At 42.0% G+C, this 18253-nt stretch overlaps 1 protein-coding gene across 1 annotated transcript; it reads left to right on the forward strand.

The window, feature by feature from the left end:
- Window positions 1–14: 14 nt before the first annotated feature.
- On the forward strand, window positions 15–17685 carry FBXO33 (F-box protein 33). The gene is made up of 4 exons (XM_040559114.1): window positions 15–589; window positions 5827–5937; window positions 11034–11719; window positions 15695–17685. The coding sequence occupies exons 1-4, from the start codon at window positions 15–17 to the stop codon at window positions 15964–15966; spliced, it is 1644 nt and encodes a 547-aa protein (XP_040415048.1). The 3' UTR covers window positions 15967–17685.
- Window positions 17686–18253: the final 568 nt, after the last annotated feature.

Below are 18253 nucleotides of genomic sequence, written 5' to 3' on the forward strand. Positions count from 1 at the left end.
GCGCCTTGTCATTGATGTTGTTGTTTTTGTCGCAGGAGCCCGAGGCCAGGCCGGGGCCGCCGCCGCCGCCGCCCCCCGTGGCCGCCGCCGCAGCAGGGCCCGGGCCGGCTCCAGGCATGTCGGTGTGCGGGGAGGCGGTGGGCGCCGGCTCCCTGCCCAGCGAGCTGGTGGTGCACATCTTCTCCTTCCTGGCCGGCCCCGACCGGCTGCGGGCCTCGGCCGCCTGCTCGCACTGGCGGGAGTGCCTCTTCTACCCGGCCCTCTGGCCGCGCCTCCGCCTCAGCCTCCGCGTCTCGCCGGCCGAGCGCCCGCGCCTCGAGTTCCTCATGCGCAAGTGCGGCTGGTTCGTCCGCGAGCTCCGCGTCCAGTTCGCCGCCGACAACTACCCCAGCGCCGCCCCCGGGGCTCCCGGCGCTGCCGTGACGGCGGCGGGGGGCGAGGGCCCGGCGGCGGCGGCGGGGGCGGCGGGGGCCGGGGTGGCGGTGGGGGCCGGGGAGGCTCCGCCGCCGCTGTGCCCCCGCTGGCTGGACCTGCTGCGGACGTACCTGGAGCTGGTGCTGTGCGTCCTGAGCAGCGTCCGCAACAACAGGTAGCGGTCGGGGGGGGGGGGTGCGGGGGGGGGGTGTTTTTTCACAGAAAATGGTTTATGATTTCCTCACCGAGTCCCTGCGGCTTCTCCCGGCCGGAGGGCAAAGTGACCGGGTGTGCCGGGTATCCCCTGGAAAGCGGGGGGCAGCTGCTTCAGGGGCAGCCCCCCGCTCCGCTCCTCCTGGCCTCTGGAGGGGTTGGGGGGCGGGCCGGGGCCTTCCTGCCCGCTCCTCGGGCTTGCACCGCACCGAGAGGGCTTTAAACGCGATTCCTGGCCGGTTTTGGCCCGATGCAAATGGGGCGTGTGAGGTCTCGCTTTCAGTTCCTCCGCGGCGTTGTGCCCAGCGGGGACTTCCCCTGGGGCAGCTGCCGGGGCCGGGAGGTGGGAGCCTGGCTTCCGAAAGCTGCTCCTGGGCCACAGCTCACCTTTATCTGCCTCTGGTTCCTGGCCTGTGAGTCCTCGGGGTGAGGGTCCTACCCGCCTCCGCCAGCCTTCTCCTGCCTTTCAGGGGGAGCCTTCGCCTAACTGTCGAATTTTTGGGAAATTTGACTGATGTCCCGAATGAAAAAAGTGTTTAAGCGGTGTTGGCGATGATCAGGTCGGAGGCAAATTCGGCCAAATGGACTTGGAAGGTTGAAACAAATAGCTAGAATCCCCAGGAGGTGTTGCCTGGGAGTTTCATGGGGAAAAATAATAATAAAAAAGGAATGTTTTTTTCCGCCGCCTCACTAAAATGCGAGGCTGTCAAACGCGTTGTGAGAAGGCTCCTGGCATACTTTACTTTTTGCATTCTCTGTGGCCTTATCTGCAGCTTCTATAAGGACACTGCTTTCTGGAGTTGTTTTACAGATTTTGTATGCACAGCGTGGCTGAGAGTGCAGCAGAATACTAGCAGCAGTAGTTGTTTCTCCACTACCTGTTCTCTGGAGATAAGTATAATTTCGGTGGTAAGATAGAGGTGGAAAGTCACCAGCTGGGTTAGGATTTTGCATTACTATGCTTTTCCTGATGTCTTCAAATTGCTTGCACGCTGCTCTTTTGTTTTGAAATGAATCAGGTTTGACTGGGGAACACACAAGTACCTGGTTATTACAGCAGGGTCTTTTTTGGTGAGCAACTGAAAAATGCGTGGGGGATTTACATTAAGCACTCAGAAGTCTACTCAGAATTACATTTTGAATAACGTATTTGTTTCTCTGAAGGTTTTAAGTTTGATACCTCTTCTTTCCTTGCAAGGTAACTGGTTAGTTTGCATGCAGAACATTGTCCTTTAGCTTTTCAAGTGGGGTTTTAAGATTGAAAGGAGGTGGGAAGGAATGGTAACGTGCCAAGTTGGTTCTCACCTCTAAGCCAGAGCCATTGTCACCTGCCTTGATGCTTCCTTTTGTCTGTGGAATGACTGCAGGCTGTTCACCTTATTTCTCTGCTCTGCAGCACAAGGATAATGATTAATTCCTTCTTGTGTTCTTGTACGTGGGATAGGTATTGTAATTTCCAAAATAAAGGAAACAGCAGCATTTTTAACTTGGCCAGTGGCTGAATCACAGTAAATGCATTCCTTTCGGAATTAAGTTTAGAACAGGATGATTCTTTCATAACTCTTGTCAGCCCCTATGATAGCTTTTTCTGGCAGAGAAATTCAAAGAACTTCCATCTTGCTCCTCAAAACTAGAGAGGAAAAAATCTGCTTTTGTGAAATGGTGTGCCGTTTCTTAACTACGTAATCTTGTTGTAGGCTTTTAAATCTATTATTAAACAATACAGTAACAACTCCCTCCTTTCAGGAAAAAATGTTCTTTAAATGGCTGTAGAATTCCTTGAGGATTTATAATACCACAGGACCTAAGAAAAGACTAAAGTAATGACTAAAAGTAATGCAATTTCTGGATGTCCTCTTGGGTACAGGGGAATGATGATGTGGGTGGGTTTTTTTTGCTAATAAAAGTACTTTCTGTAGAGTACAAAGCTGCTGATTTCTAATCAACTCTGCACGTTAAGTCTCTAGAAAAACATTTTGGAGCGGCCTTTGCTAATTCTGATGGAATGAAGGAAATAAACTCAGCTGCAGACACACAGTTCAAAACACCTGATAACACTATGATAGGTATTTCTGCTGGCACTCAGCATCCACAAAGGTACGTTCAAGGTCCCTCATGCATTTGAGGTAGAGCTCAAGTTGACACAAACTTGGTTTTGCAAGAGGCAGCGTATTACTCTTAAATACTGCTTTAATAGCACCGAAACCAAGAGGAGTTGTATCATTCTGTAATTTCTTTAATTAAAATGTACTAGAGTGATGTTTACAGTGATCTATAACTTCTCCACAAGCAGTTCTGTTGACAGCAAGTGAAGCAAAATAAAAATGTGTTATTTAAACACGTGATATTCTACTTCCTATTAAAGAAAAAAAACGACTTGGGGGGGTGCCTCGTGTTCTGTAACAATATCAGGAGGGACAAGTTGTTTCTCACTGGCTCTTAAGGGATCCTAATCATCTGTGCCTTCACAAGCTGGCCTTTCAAAACTAAGTTCAGGAAGGCAGGTGGGAGGGTGACAAACTTTCCGTGAGTCATTTCAGCGTATACAGTCGCTAATAGGCAGGGACTGATCATCAGCAGGAGACTGCTCTTTTATGTAACTGTGAAGGCCCGAAGTAGAGATTCTCCTCTGGCTGCTTACAGAGGAGGGCAGGAAGGTATTGATCCTCCCCCCTTTCATCTGCAGTGTGGTCGTTTGTGTGACTTGTTTGATCTTTGCTGTGGAAGCAAAAATGCGGGTTGTAGTAAACCTGGGAGTTTAAGTGAAGTGTGGTATCTACCTTGGAGTTGCCAGAATCGTGTGAATCATTCAAAAGAGGAGACTGCATCTGTGTTTGGGGCTTTCTAATAACTCTTCTGTCAGCCTGAGCAGGCAGCTGAAACTGGGGGGGAAGGGGGGTGTGTGCAATATGTGCCTTACCACTTTGTGCCTGTTGAATCTAAGCGAGGCCATTTTGATTCCTTTTGCATTGCAAGGTGGAGAATGGATGTTCAAAGAGACCCACCAAACCTGAAGAAGGAGCAGAGTAAGAGGCTTGGTACCTTTAGTACGCTTTTTGAGCTAGTGGAAAATGAATGGTTAATACTTAATTAAAAAAGTACTAAATACAGAAGAGGATGTTTCCCCAGCTGTGGTTATACGTAGAACGTAGGATTAAGTTGCCGTTAGGACTTTCAGCAAAAGATGACAGTTAAAGCCTAAATAAATTTGTTTAAGCAGCAATGACTTTACCGACCCAATGAAATAAGGATGAGAGGTGAGCCAAATGCCGTGGAGATTATAGGGTACTACAAATAGTAACAAAAATCTAATACTCATTTGGACTGTGGTGGTAACAACTGTGCTGTGCATGGAAGAATAATTGGATGTTTTCATTGGCCAAGTTTTGAGGTGGAGAACTTTATCTGGGTCTCTGCAGTGCACGAATGGCAGTCAGGTAGATGTAGGAAACCTGGGGGGTAGCAATAAATTGTGTTTTGTACGTCCTGTAGCTCAGTGGCTCTAAAATTGACACTTGTCTGCGGCAACATTCACTGGGGTCTGGGCGGCACCAAGCAAGACCTGCATGGGATGTGAATATGCAGGTGAATCAGAATTGTTCTGAAGGTTGCATTTTGTCTGAGCTCTCAGATTTAAGTCCCTGAGATCCGAAGATAAAAGCCTAATTATAGTATTGGCTGTCAGCACTGCCTTGCACACCAGGTGGATGTTTCTGCTGCTTTCCCTCCCGCACCAGACTTTCCTCAAAAGCTGTAGGCGATAGAAAAGCACAAAATACTCTCGGTGGTGTTGCCAGTGTCTTCAGATTTCCCTGCCAACCTTATTCTTCAGCTAGGATCAGGCATTGGCTTAGTCAGATTTATAGAAAATTGAGAGTGTGGTTGGGGCTCAGTTATATTCCAGTATCACTACAGTAGTCCTGTATTTAAAACACTAAATATTAAAGTGTTAGAATTTCTGAAATGGTTGTTGTAAAATCTGGGTGTTTTGCTCCAGTATTTGCCTGACTTGATAGGAAGCCTGCGGATCTTCATTCACCTGTAGAAGAAAAGTAGCAGGTGAGACAGTGGAGAGATTTCGGGGAACTAGTCTATGGTTATTTCATACTTCAGAACAGGTAAATGATTATTTATGCTCGATACCAATTATAGCCTGCAATTCATAAACTGAAAACTTGACTACTTGACGGCTTTCTTCTGTTGGTGGAACATCTGCTCATACTGGGGAGGTAGGGAACTGGCACCAGAGCTTCCCTAGGCTTTGAGATTTGTGATTGTTTTGCATCTTCCTAAAAGTTGATCTGAAGTATTAGCATACAACTTGCAAACAGTCGGTTTTAAAAAAAAAAAAAAAAAAAAGCCACAAACAGCTTCTGTAAAACTGCTGTCATTTTCATATCTTTTGTTTGATCTCTTTTTAGGGGATAGCAAAGATGCAAGTCAGAAGTAAACTGTGCTGGGGAAAGGGAAACTGGCTGTCTAGCACACTGAGACAAGTCCAGCGTAAACTTAGAGGTTCTTCTTTCACTTTTTAGGTATTCCTTCTAGAAATTTAAATTGTGTCATGGTGGACCGGTAATTCTTTTTGTTGGCTGATGATAGAAGCTGTTCTGATATTTCCTACTTCAATGTAATAGAAATCAAACACTGTTTGGGAGGTGAGGAGCTTTTTGCTCAGCTTTCATCTGAAGTTTGTGTTGCCTCAGCTGAGGAAGGTTTGGGCCCCCATTTGTAACCCAGTTGCAATATGTAAGTGCTCAGGCAGGGCTTCTAGCAGTTGCATTCTACTTGGGCATTAAACTCAGTGTTAAGTGGTAGAAAGGAGCAGGTATTTGATGTTTCCATCTGTGAAATTTAATACACGTGTACTAAGAATTAAAGAGTATGTGAAAGTGCTGCCAGAAGTCTTCTTGATAGTGATGGCCTGCTGAAAATACTCCTCTGTGGTCACTAAAAACTGGTATTTGCTTTACAGCTGGATTCAGCAGTTTGTATATCCCTCGTCCCCTTTATGCTTCAGTCTCAATTCCTGTAGTTTCATACGTGCCTGTACTCCAGGGCAGAAGGATGCTTCCCAGAAGAGGTTACATATTCCATGCAATAATGTGTTCTTGCTGCCTGTGCTTGTTTTATCCAGAATGATTCCTTCTGGTGTTTTAATTTTGTATAAAAATTCCTTTTTGTTTCTTTGTTTCGTAGGAACCTCCAGAAGTTAAGTCTCTTTGGGGATATAAGCATTCTGCAGCAGCACGGAAGTATATCAAATACATACCTCGGAAAGGTTGATCCTGATGGCAAAAAGATTAAGCAGTAAGTTATATTCATAAATTGTCAAATATGTTAAAATAATAGTTAATGTATTTTCATGTCTGAAACACGTAACTGAGAAAACTTTTTTTTTAATAGGATGAGAATTTAATTCTTAAATTGAGTTGATTTTTTTGTTTCTAGTATTTTCATGAAGTAGTCTGGTTTTGTGGCCTGTTTTTTCCCTTTCCCAGCAGGGTGAGAATCTTTTCTTTCCTCTTTTCATTGTGTTCTAGAAACAATATTAACTTAATGAAAACAAAACAGGAGGAGGAGCAGGGATTTGTTACCAGTACCTCTACCATTGCTGTACATGAAAAAATGAGAAAAGGAAGTAATCCGATGTCCTCAGTTCTTGTGAAATACGTGTAGCAAGTAAAATTGAAAGAGGACATAAGCACCGACAGCTTATTTTGTGTCATAAAACTAGGTTAGGTATTTGTAGAAATCCTGAAAGATCTTAGCTCACGGCATGCTTGTTTAGTTTCAGAGGTGTATTTTAGCTTGCCATAATTACATTACTGTACAGTCTTTACTTAGAATAACTAGTTTGTGGGGTTTTTTTTGGAAGTGGTGAAATACAGTTTAAAAAGCTACTGACTTCTGGAATCAATTGTCCCCGAAGAGTGATGCTAACTAAGCGAACGAGCTTTAGTAGTTCTAAAACTTTCCATATAGATCACTTTAATTTGTGCCAGCTTAAACCTACTCCCAGTAGCTGGAGAGAGGCGTAAGTACAGCTACTCTAAATCGTTACTGTTTATTTTTAAGTGTTTTTTAGAACTAGTCTGGATATATTATCAGTTGTATGTACGTGTGTGAATGCAACTGTCAAAGTAAATGTTTGGTCCTGACTTAAATTTGCACATCAGTGTGAATTCAGATATGTCTTTGTTATTCCCTTATGTTTAAATTACTCTAACCTCTGCATTTTGAAATTGTTTAAGATTTGTATTGTAGTGCTGTGTGCAGGTAAAAGGCTGATTTGGTAAAAGCTCCTTTTTCATATCCTTTGTGAAAATGTAAATACATAAGCAAATCATGGCCAAGGGGCTTAAAGAGAACCATCTAAGCAGATGTTTACTCAGCTGAGCACACAATTAAATATTTCTTCAAACAAATAACAAAAATTACTATGCATACTTCATTGCCACGAACTGTTCAAAAATTCATTTACTATCTAATTTGAAGTTAGTCTTTTACGCGAATATTGACCTTTGCACATTTTGGAATGAGCAAATAAATGCTAGCTCTTTTTTGTTTGTTTTTGCTAGAATAAAGCAGTGTATTTTGGGACCTGCTAGCTCTTTTCTAAATTAAAAGAAAGTTGTCGGTGTTTTATTCAGCGTTCTCAAGTTCATCAGCACTAGCAGCATATACTTCAGGAAGTAAATCCCAAGTGCAAAAGGCAAGACTAAGAAGCCGTAAGGTGTTTGTATCTCTTAAGTTGCAAAACGTGGATGCTGACAGCTAACACTGCAAGACACTGGGCAACCTATGGAGGCAATGTTACTGGTGGCTGAAGGTTTGGGAACCCAAATGGTGATAAGCCTTAGTAGCTGTTTCAGGAACTTCCTGCAGTCCAAACAGGGAAGAAAACACGACACTTTCTCAAGTCCGTAGCATTGAGATGAGTGAAATGGGCCATGGGTGAAATCTCAGCTAGCACAGAGGCATTGGTCTTTGCCTGGGGGAACATCCTAAGGGTTGTTCCTGGGGGAGAGGCAGCCTTGGATTATGTTTCCAAAATCACACCTCTGTAGTGATCAGCTTGTACAATACATGGCTTTGTAATGCTTTTCTCTTTTTCTATTGCATATGTGTCCCTGGATACTTCCCAAAATTCTCTTTAGACCTCAGTTCATTACTGCGTGGAAGTTCATCAGAAATAATGCATTTGTCTTGAGCTGAGCAAGGGGTATATGTGTAAAAGTTTTGTTTTCTGAAATGTTTCCATGATTGATCCACGTGGCTTAGATAGTTTGGTTTCCAAAAGAAGCAGTTTAGCTCCTCTTATTAAACCAAACGTATTGATTGGTGGTCTTTAATTAAATAAACGGGCCTTACTAATAGGTTTGCCTCCTGTCCAGGGCCATCAAGGTACTTCAGTACCTGTCAGGACTTCCGGGGCTTAAACAGTTAGTCAGCCTTTGGTCTGTCCTCTGGCTGAAAGTGCCACTTCTGGCATTAATTGTAACAGGAATTTATTTTGAGGTTCTTATTGCTGAGGTGGTTTTCTCCAGTGTGGTAGGTCTCAGGCAGATGGGGAACATCCCATTAACTGCTCTTTACAAGGAGCAAAGGGGACTGATGAAGTACACTTGTTGAGGTATCGCTATGCTAACTTGCTAACTTGCTGTCTTGCATGTGCTGAGCTTTGCTCATATTTTGTGTTCTATGTACTAAACCCTGCTAAAATGTCAGATGTGTAAATGAGCTTTAAGGTAGTCCTATGTATGTTACAATGAATATTGTACTACATGCTAGGTACTTGAAGTAAAAGTATGATAATAAAATAGATGTTAATTTCTAAGAGTTCACTTAATGTTTTCTAGAAATGGACAAACTATTTTTGCAAACTCCAATTAGATGCGGTCTGCTTATGAAAAGTAGGATGCATGTAAGAATTTGCAGGAGAGGAAAACCCCGTATTAGGTGCTTGGAAAACGTATTCAAAATCTGTTAAAATGAATAAATAGCTGGTGGTTTTTATTGTTCTTCCTGTCCAGCCTCACATAAAGCAGATATTTAAAGCAAACCAAAAACCAGTCGGTGTTAAATATTCTACACGGACATGTTGAATGTCTGTCTATTTTTATTAAATTGGCAATGAACTGGGGAAAGGCATCTGGAAAGTTTTCTTAAGATATATGGACAGGCAGCCTATCAGCACTAGTCTAAATATGAGCATAAATATTTCAGTGTGAACTGAATAGCATTAAATTGGTATTACTTTTCATTGTTTAAGTTGCATGAATCCTCAAACAGTGCTCTTCTGAGCCTAATTATTTAAATCATAACAGAAGCACAATTAAAACAAAATTTGAGTGCAGTAAGGCATGGATGATAGATGTTTTACTGAGCATGTCAAAACTGAGTTGTCATCTTTTCAAATATCACTAGTACTATTATGACTGATTACTTGGACTGTTACAAAATAAAGGATTCCATTGCTGTAAATGTTACATCACCTTTCCAAGCTACTGTGATGAGAGCAGGGAGAGAGGAGCCTTAGCTCATTGTGGGAGAAATTAGAGAGGTTCCTGTGGTAGAACCTCTTCCTTTGGGGGATCATCAGAGAATCTGCCTTAAATTTAAGCTTTGGCAGAAACAGACTCAAAACAAACATTGCCAGGATCGAACAGCTCTCATCTGAGCTCCAAAAGAATTTAGGAATAAAATAGCAGAACTGCATTATTTGTGAGTCTTAACCTGTTGTTTAGTTTTTGTTGCCAGTCCTCAGTTAAAGAAAAAAATGTACTTGGAGACAATCTAGAAGATCTGCAGTGTGTATAAACCTGATGACTGTACTAGGCAAAATGTTGGAAACTATTGAGATGTATAATTGATAAATATGATAACCACACCAACTGTTCCACTTCCAAAGAAAAGTCAGGCCTTTTACAGTTGCAAAAACTTGTTTTAAAGAGATGACTAGGTAAATTTGTGGAAGTGAGGTCCCTGAGGGTTACTAAAGACAGAAAGCCACCTCTGGCTCAGGAGGTCAGAGTTACAAGTGTTTGGAAACGGGGGGAAATCTCTGAGAATTACAACTTCTCCCCTTGTTCTATCCCTCTTAAGGTGTTAGTATTTCTCTGCTGTCAGTCAGGATACGGAGCCTTTTATTTTGTCTGGATGGTATCTTGATTAAAGATAGGTGGATAAGAATAACAACTTTGTAAAATTGCTTTGTGCTTAAATAGATAAAATATATAAAATGTGTACAGATTCGCAACAATAAGGGAAAAGGGGTTCTATGGAAAACAGTACCTGATTTGAAGCACATCTGAAGCTCAATTGCTTCCCTTAAATGCTGAGTGTGCCTTCTGGTTGGCCGGGGTTTGAGATCAAACATGTCTGTATATGCATCCTAAAAAGTATGTGCTCAAAGAATACTCCTCACTGGGGCAAGAGGGTTCTTTGGAGCTTCAGTAGGTGAGGGATGAGGATTGAAAAAATACTTCTTTCAAGGAAGTAGGTAGGGTTTGACCATACTATTGTTGTTTGTTGTTCAGAATCCTACTCTAAAATACTTCTCAAGCATTCTTGAATTAAATATCTAAATTAAAGAACATTCTTGCATTAAAACAATAAATGGGTAGGAGAGGTGGGATGCATCAGAGTAAGCGTGTTATAATCATACAGTGCGATAAATCGCATGAGGATTCCAGCAGGGCCAGATGATTCTGGCACTGGTAGTCTGGGTTTGACGTTTTACCAGGTCCAAGCTGTTTTGGTAAAATTTGAAGCCGTTGACAATGAGAATCCAATCAGCTGTACATTCAGAGTTATTTCAAGAATCTTCTTAGGTATTTGTTCCTTACCCTGCGAGGAAAATAAAGCAATTGGTTTCTATCATTCTAACATATGTTCAAAGGCAATCTTATCCAACTTTTCAATGAAAACGTCTTTTTTTTTCCATATTGAATTTGCAGTACTAGAGAGGTTAGCAACTATGAAAAGCTGTTTTAAAAATTAAGAACTGTTTTTAAAGCATTACGGGCTTTCTTGCTTGCATGACCTTAACATGTATGTGGGAGGGTGTTAATGCGTGCCGGGATCTGTGCTGAGAAGTATGAAATGAAGGGTCGTAATGCACCACTGTTTTGGAAAAATCAAAGTACGTATTTTTTTTTCAAGATAGTTTCCAGTTTTTAACCTTTTAAGTGTAGTGGTGGTTAAAGCACGGTGGGAGGGCTGCAGCGTGTTGGGTTCTAACCTTGGTAGTTCACAAGAACTCCGACAGTAGCACCTTCTGCAGAATAAGGCCATAAATGAAAGAGGAATAATTCTTGCACAAAAAAATAAATAGAATGGTAAGCAATTGGTAAGACTAAACCATGTTTAACAGCATCGTTGTCTGTTTTGTTTACTTGCAGAATACAACAGCTGTTTGAAGAGATACTAGGCAATAGCAGGCAATTGAAATGGCTGTCGTGTGGGTTCATGCTGCAAATAGTAACTCCCACATCACTGGCCTCCTTATCAAACCCCATAGCCAACACCATGGAACACCTGAGCTTATTGGACAACCACATCCCTGGTAATACCACTCTTATCACTGCAGTCGAATTGGAGCGTTTTGTGAACCTGCGTTCGCTCGCTTTGGATTTCTGTGATTTCACGGCTGAAATGGCAAGAGTCCTGGCTGATAGCAACCATGTGCCTTTGCATCGACTGTCTCTCCTGGTCCACAGTGTTTCCATAATGCACAAGTCATTGGACAGTATGCCAGAAGATGAGAATTGGAAGGCGCTGACACGCAACAGCACCAATCTTCGGGTCTACATAATGGCTTTTGATGTCAAGAGTGATGATATGCTAAGGATTCTTAAGCCCAGTATCCCCCTAGAGAGGATTCACTTTGACAGCTACATCACTTGTGTTTCAGGAGCTGTTGTTGACCTCATATCCAGGCAGTATGACAAGTTCCTCACTCATTTTATACTAATGAATGATGTGATAGATATGTCTGGCTTCCCAGATCTTAGCGACAACCGGAATGAAGATCCACTTGTCTTATTAGCCTGGAGGTGCACAAGACTCTCTCTCCTAGCTGTTCATGGTAGGTAATATGTTGCATGAGCTTAGTATGTGACTGATACGCTTAGAAAGCTTCAGCCTTCCTAATCACGTGTTTTAGTAAGAATGCTGTTCAAAAGTCTGCTATGCAGTTGCTGTACAAGCTGTTGTACCTTCCACTGGTATTTTTGTTTGAAAATAGGAAGGTTTTTTTGCGTATGTGTTCTAAACGTTCTTGTAGCTTACTAACCTTTCATGAGAGGTCACGCAGGATTTTGTTAGGCTGCTCGCAGAACAGAGGATAACTACGAACTGAGTGTTCAAGGAGGCTTGTCCTGCAAGTGGCCTGCGCTGTGCCGTTCCACCAGGTGCCTGGGCATGTGAACATGAGCACTGTAGGTGCTTGCTGTGCGTACTGAGCTCATGGGCTGTTAAGATTAGATGATTATGCTTCCTGTTTGTGTAAATAACGTGGGTTCAGTGCCCCAGGGCTGAAGGGAGGAAGTCTCTTACCAGTTTGGTAAGGCCTTGGCAGCAGATGAAGGCGGTGAACAAAATTTGAGACTTCTCTACCTGAAGAGTGGGGAAAAAATAATGCAGAGGAGGTTGTCTTGCTGAGTGCATTGGTTTCACTAATAACACACAGCTAGGTTTATCCCACCTATTCGCTGTATAATTGCGAATCAAATAAGTGCACATTTATATTCAGCTCTGTAAACTGTACAGTACTCGTTAGAAGATAGAATCATTTGGCACACGTGAGGCACCTGAAACTGAAATAATGCAGAGTAGTTATTTCTGTGCTGGGATTGGCTTACCAAGACCAAACTTGTTGATACATGAAGGAGTTAAGTGATGACTCTGTGTTCTGCTGCATGAGAGTGAATGCCCATTTCCTCAGGCAGCTTGCAGGAACGAATTCCCAGTTATTCAGCACAAACAGGAGAGAGCAGCAGCAGCAGAGATGGTACATTCGGATCTCGGTTGAAGGCGGAAGGTTCTGTTGTATCTGCTAGGAAAAGGTTTTCACTGTCTTCTACTGAAAATCAGTGGAGAAAAAGAATCAATCCAGTGGTCTCCTCTTTGTAGTTTCACTGACAGACTTTGGAGATTGACGTATGACTGTGCCACTCTGTAAAGAGCAGATTTTAGCAGTTTCTTTAACGTTTGGATAAAAGTTTTAGGACCTTTTTAAAGAAAAGAAAAACACAACAAACACCCCAAAACTTAAGTTGTCCTTCTACCACAGGGAATTCCTCTAATCTGATCCAAATTTTAAAAGATGATAAAATACCTGATCATAAAGTAGTGTAAGTATCTTTTAATATCAGAACATGTCTATTCAGTAGAATATATTACTCTGCGCATAGCGTGGGGAAAGCAACACCTTCTACAGTTCTGTGTAATCAAGTGATTCTTACTGAATCTTCCTTCTTTGGAGAGATTCTTTGTATACCTGCAGGAGAGAATGGCCAGGCATCGCCCTTGCTCTGATTTTGAAATCCAGGTTCTTCCCATTTCTTTTCTCCCCTACTTGTAGAAGGTAGCTAAGCTCCTTATAAACACCTCATCTTTAAGTTTTGAATGTGACTTCTCAGGTGGTGTAGCACAAGCACCTTTCTTCTTGAGTAGTTATGGTGAGAAAAATATGGCTATGAGGAAAGATCTAGAATGCTGTGATGCTTCAGTACAGCATCTTATCCTCACGTTTCTATTTTTTGAGATTTACTAAGCAGTGGTCTCTGGTGCTACTTGTTGTGTTGTTTTTTTTTGTGATACTATCAAGCTTTCTTCAGGAAAGAAAAATTAAAAAGGTGTATTTGTTCGAGGAGCCATAACTTGCCCTATTTGTAAGGGCACAGGTTTCGTCTGTATTTAGACAAGAAGAGGTGGTTCTTCAGTTTCCAGTATTTTCCACAGGTTTTTGGTTTTCCCTCTTTTGCTTTTAGTTTGCTCTGAAAAAGTCTTTAACTTACAGATAGCTTTGGCTGTCACTTGGCAGTGACCAAAGAAGGAAGGGAGAACACGTCCTAAGGACGCTCTTCTTGGATAGCTCACGATTCTTTCCTGTGGGAAGTCGTACCATCGTTCCACCAAGGTAGCATCTTCAGGGGCAGAGGAAAACTGAGTCAAGGGTATTCAATACTTGTTGCAGCATGAAGGAGCAGGGTGAGGAGTGTGTGGTCTTTTGGGATGAGATGGGGACAGTAGGGTAGTCAGAGTGGTGTGATCAGGAGTTGTAAGTAAAGAGCCACTCCATCCAGAGGCGCTGGAGCCCTTTTTTCTTAAGAGAAGGACGCTTTGCGTGGAGTTCCAAGGCTGTTTGTGTTGTAAACGTATTGTGTTACCTGTGAGATCCTCGGTTGCATTCTGTCCCTGAGCAAAACTAAAGCTGACATTTCTACCAGCAAGGAAAAACCACGCTGCTGCTCGTGGCGTGTTGGTTGTTCAGTGCTAACTGCGATGAAGCGATCACTGCCTCTTACCTCGAAAATACTTCAGCTGGGCCCAGGCTTTTCTTGCTGCTGGGAGGTTACTGAGAAACTTCAGGCAAAACGTTTTGAAAGAGTTAATTTAAAATAAGACTAGGTTGAGAAGAAGGTGGTTCTCCCAGAGAACAGAGAATCTGACAGTGAAAAGTTGCAGCAAAAGCTGTGTACCTGAGCCCCACGGATGGCACAGGGGACTTGGCTGCAGTTACTGTTCCCCTTTATTCTTGTACTCTCTCTCAAGGCTTTTTTTTAGTAACTTTCTTTACAGTCAAGACAACTGTAAGGTGTTGTGAGCTCCTTCTGAGCCTGATAGGAATGTAATTCATAAAGGTGCAGTTTTCCATTGGGCTTAATATCCTGCAGCCTTGCAGGTTCATCTTCCGTGACTGTTGTGCTAGGGGTAAAGTATCAGCCAGTGAAAATTGCAGGAATTCATACATTCTTAGTGGTTAATATCCTAGAAATGAGCCATTTAGGTATTTGCAGGGTTTCTTTTTTAAAAAAAGGACCTTGAGCAACGTATTTACAGGAGAGTTTAGAGACAAAACAGTAGGAAAAAATGGAATGAAAGATTCTTTAATCTGTTACTTCAGTTTTTCTCATTCTTTAATTAGCTGTCTTATTGCAAGTCTGTAGGATGTAGAGCGTGTTACTTCCATTGTTGATTCCTTCAGCAGCTAACTTTCCCATTACAAATTCTGTGCAGACTGCAGCTTGCCTTAGCCTCTGAGTGGGCATCCCACCAGGAGGCATGGTGCCTGTGAGAATGGTGGTGAAGGCAGAAACGAGCCTTTTCTTTTGCAGTGGAAGGGCTGGCTTGCAGAGCTCCCAAAAAAAGGGAAGATCCCAGATAGTTTGTGTTTTGTACCTGGACAGGGAGGAGCTCAGCGTTTGCCTTAGTGAGGATACAGCAAACTGTAGAAAAATAGCAGGTAGCTGCGAGTAAGTGTTTTGAAAGAGGGGTGCTAATATATGCTAATGGGGAGAGAGGGAAGCGTTATAATTATGTTTAATTTCAGCTAGAATAACAAGATATATGTAGATTATTTTTTTTTTTGCGCTGGTATGACCTATTTCCTGGAGAGGCTTCTGTTTGTTTTTTCCTCTACTAAGTCCACCTCTAATGCAACAAAAGCTAATTTTTTTTCTAGCTGAAACAGTTTTAAAACGGTCCTTTTATATATTAACTTGAATAGTTGATTAGTCACTTTAATGTGATTTATTTTTAAGTAGATCACAGAAGGTTTGAAGTTGTATTTACAACTTAATTCGTAGCAAAGAAGTCGATGCAAATAGTGGAAAAAAACAGATGTAGAAAAACTTTGTTAAAATACCTGAAATATTTTTGATACTTCCTTATTCAACATATAAATGGAGCTTTTTTTACTTGCAACAACAACAAAAATCGGGAGGAGGATTCTGCCAGACAGAAGATGCCAAAAGATGTTCTGGCATTAAATACTTGTGTAAAAAATGCCTTGAGTGAAGTTACGGAGCAACTTTTTTTTTTTTTTATTTCCCCATAGGTTACACAGTTTGGGCTCATAATCTTATTGCAATTGCTCGTCTTCGTGGCTCTGATCTGAAAGTTCTTGAAGTCACAGAAGAAAGCATTGATTTCGACCAAGGAGAACTGGCTGATCAGGACGTGGATCCAGTGCATAATCTCATTGAGCAAGTATCTCTCGGATTGGGTCGGCCTTGGCACGCAGTGATGGACATAGAACTGCTCAGTGTCTTCACTGAGCCAACTCGTCATTTTTACAGAGAGATGCAAAGCTTCAGTGAAGGCATTTAGCTCCTTATTTACAATTCCTGTGGTTACATATGCAAGTAGGGTCCTATTATGTTTTTTCAGTAGCGTGAATTAACCCCTTTTGTGCTGTGTTTAATCAGTATTAGCTATATAGAATTACATATGTGTATTCTACTTCTTGATCAAAGAACGTAGTCGGGTATTGGTTTAGAAGCTGAAAGTGGCAGTGTTTAGGGTTTTCACGGTTAATGGACTTGTCCACCAAACCTTACCGGGATACAGCCAAAGGCTGTCTGAGGTTGCCGGCTAACTTTACTTTTGTTGAGTAACTGTGTTTTGAATGATTTTACTATTATATCGGAGTTCTGCGCTCAGGAGCCAACTGTTTTTAATATCCATATCCATAGCCCAGCGGATTTCTCTGCTGTCATTGTTTGCTTAATCTGGTAGCGTGCTACTTAATAGGCTTAAAAGGAAGAGAAGTCTATCCAGGGCTGTTCATTCTTAGACTCTCACCTTGCTTCATTCCCCATGCAGCTTACGAAGCATGACTTGCTGCCGATGTCGGTTTTTCTTAGCTCTGTTAAGCAGTGGTGTGAAACACTAGCTTTTTGGATACCCGCACTTCCAGATGCACTCCATAAGCTGTAGTATTTCAGATTCTTTGTAAACTCCTCCTAGTTTATTCTCATCTTTTGTCATCTTCCTTAAAAGTTAGCTTTGGGCCAAAGTGTAAGAGGAAAAAAACCAAGAATGTGCGCTCCGATGAGGTAAAAGCATAACAGTGAAGACTTCAATACAAAGGTATACACCTGCAAACAAACGTTAGTCGTGAAATCCCTAGCAACCAAGTCACTGGATTTTCTCTGTCAGCGCCTGTGTCAGCTGCCAAAGAATAGATTAAAAACGAAGAAGTGCCCACATGCTGGCAGGGGCAGGCCAACTTCTGGCCAGCCAGATACTGCTAGATTGTAATATATAAGGTCGAATTTCGACCTGTGGTACACAGCTGTGCTGTGGCTCAGTCAGCAACCTCAGAACTCTTAACAAACATGCACCTGTTTCACTGTGAATAGTGAATGTAAAGGAAGGAAAGAAACAAATACAAAGCTTGTTCTATCACAGGTATGAGCTGCTATGATGCATGAAGAACATTCCATGAAGTATGTTTTAAAATCTTGTTATATCTGAGAGGCTTTAAAAGCCGATTTAACTGTTTCAGGGCAACCGCGGTACAGACGTGGTCTCTGTGAGACTTCCACCTGACCCCAGTTTTAAGTGGTACGAATGTTGTGCATTTAATGTTTAAAGGACAGTCTGCAATAATAAAGTAAGTGGCCAACGTGGGTGCCCAGCAGTGCTGAGACCTGGCTGCTATATTGTAAGCTTTGGAAAACACAATTTATGCAACAGATGTCCAGATATGATTCTATTTATGGAAAAAGTTTATATGTGTTTTACAAATGGTTTTACCATCTTATATTAAAATGACCTTTTGACAGGTGTGCGCTGTTTTGTCTCCAGTGAGCACATACCATGCGGATTTTATATGTACATCAGTAGAGTGAATCCACTGGCACAGTGTGTGTATATGCCAGATGTGGTGAGATTTTATCTTATAAATGTGATCAGATTAAAAAAAATAAACTCCTGACAGAAAATGTAAGGAAACCAGCTGAATGTTTGAATTGATGACTGATGTTGTATGGTTTATGTTAAATGTATATTCTTTTAATCAATGAATAAAGCATTAAAAATTGATCACTGTATAAAATATTTTTGTTGTATCAGCATGAGAATTTCTAGACTTAAAATGCAACAATCGTTTATAAGTTGTGTATAACTGGTAGCTCCCATTGTGTTTAGGTCAACAAAAGAGTCTAAAATGTCATACAGTAATTTCTTGGCTGAATTTTGTCAACTTATTTTTTGGGTGGGGAGGGGTGGGGGGCGGAAGGATGCTTTGGTAACGATCAGACCACCAGACCAGTTAGCACAAACAGTATATCACGGTATGACTTACTAGACTGATACGGTAAAATGTGGATTGTAGACTATGGAAGACTATTTTGAGAAATTCTTGCATCCGTTGCAATTGCTTAAGTCAAAACCTAATGTGCTCTAGAAAAATGTGTAGTACTTTTTTTTGGTGTCCCACTATTAAATAGATTATGAATACCCACAACGCTTCAGTTTGACCTTTTCTCTGTACTCAGAGTATGTAGCTGTGTATTCTGAATGAAAACTGCAGATGGCCGATAAGCTGCCGAAGAGCTGCCGTGCCCTGCAGTGGCTGATTGTGCTGTGAGACTTGTCGGAGTGGCTGTTC

This window comes from Cygnus olor, chromosome 5, assembly GCF_009769625.2.
Source record: "Cygnus olor isolate bCygOlo1 chromosome 5, bCygOlo1.pri.v2, whole genome shotgun sequence".
Taxonomy (NCBI): domain Eukaryota; kingdom Metazoa; phylum Chordata; class Aves; order Anseriformes; family Anatidae; genus Cygnus; species Cygnus olor.

Excerpts from the sequence above, each read along its gene's own strand:
- FBXO33 (XM_040559114.1), top strand. The coding sequence starts at position 15 with ATGTTGTTGTTTTTGTCGCAGGAGCCCGAGGCCAGGCCGGGGCCGCCG. Across the intron at positions 5,938-11,033 it reads GATGGCAAAAAGATTAAGCA|AATACAACAGCTGTTTGAAG; the intron begins GTAAGTTATATT and ends GTTTACTTGCAG. Across the intron at positions 11,720-15,694 it reads CTCTCTCCTAGCTGTTCATG|GTTACACAGTTTGGGCTCAT; the intron begins GTAGGTAATATG and ends ATTTCCCCATAG.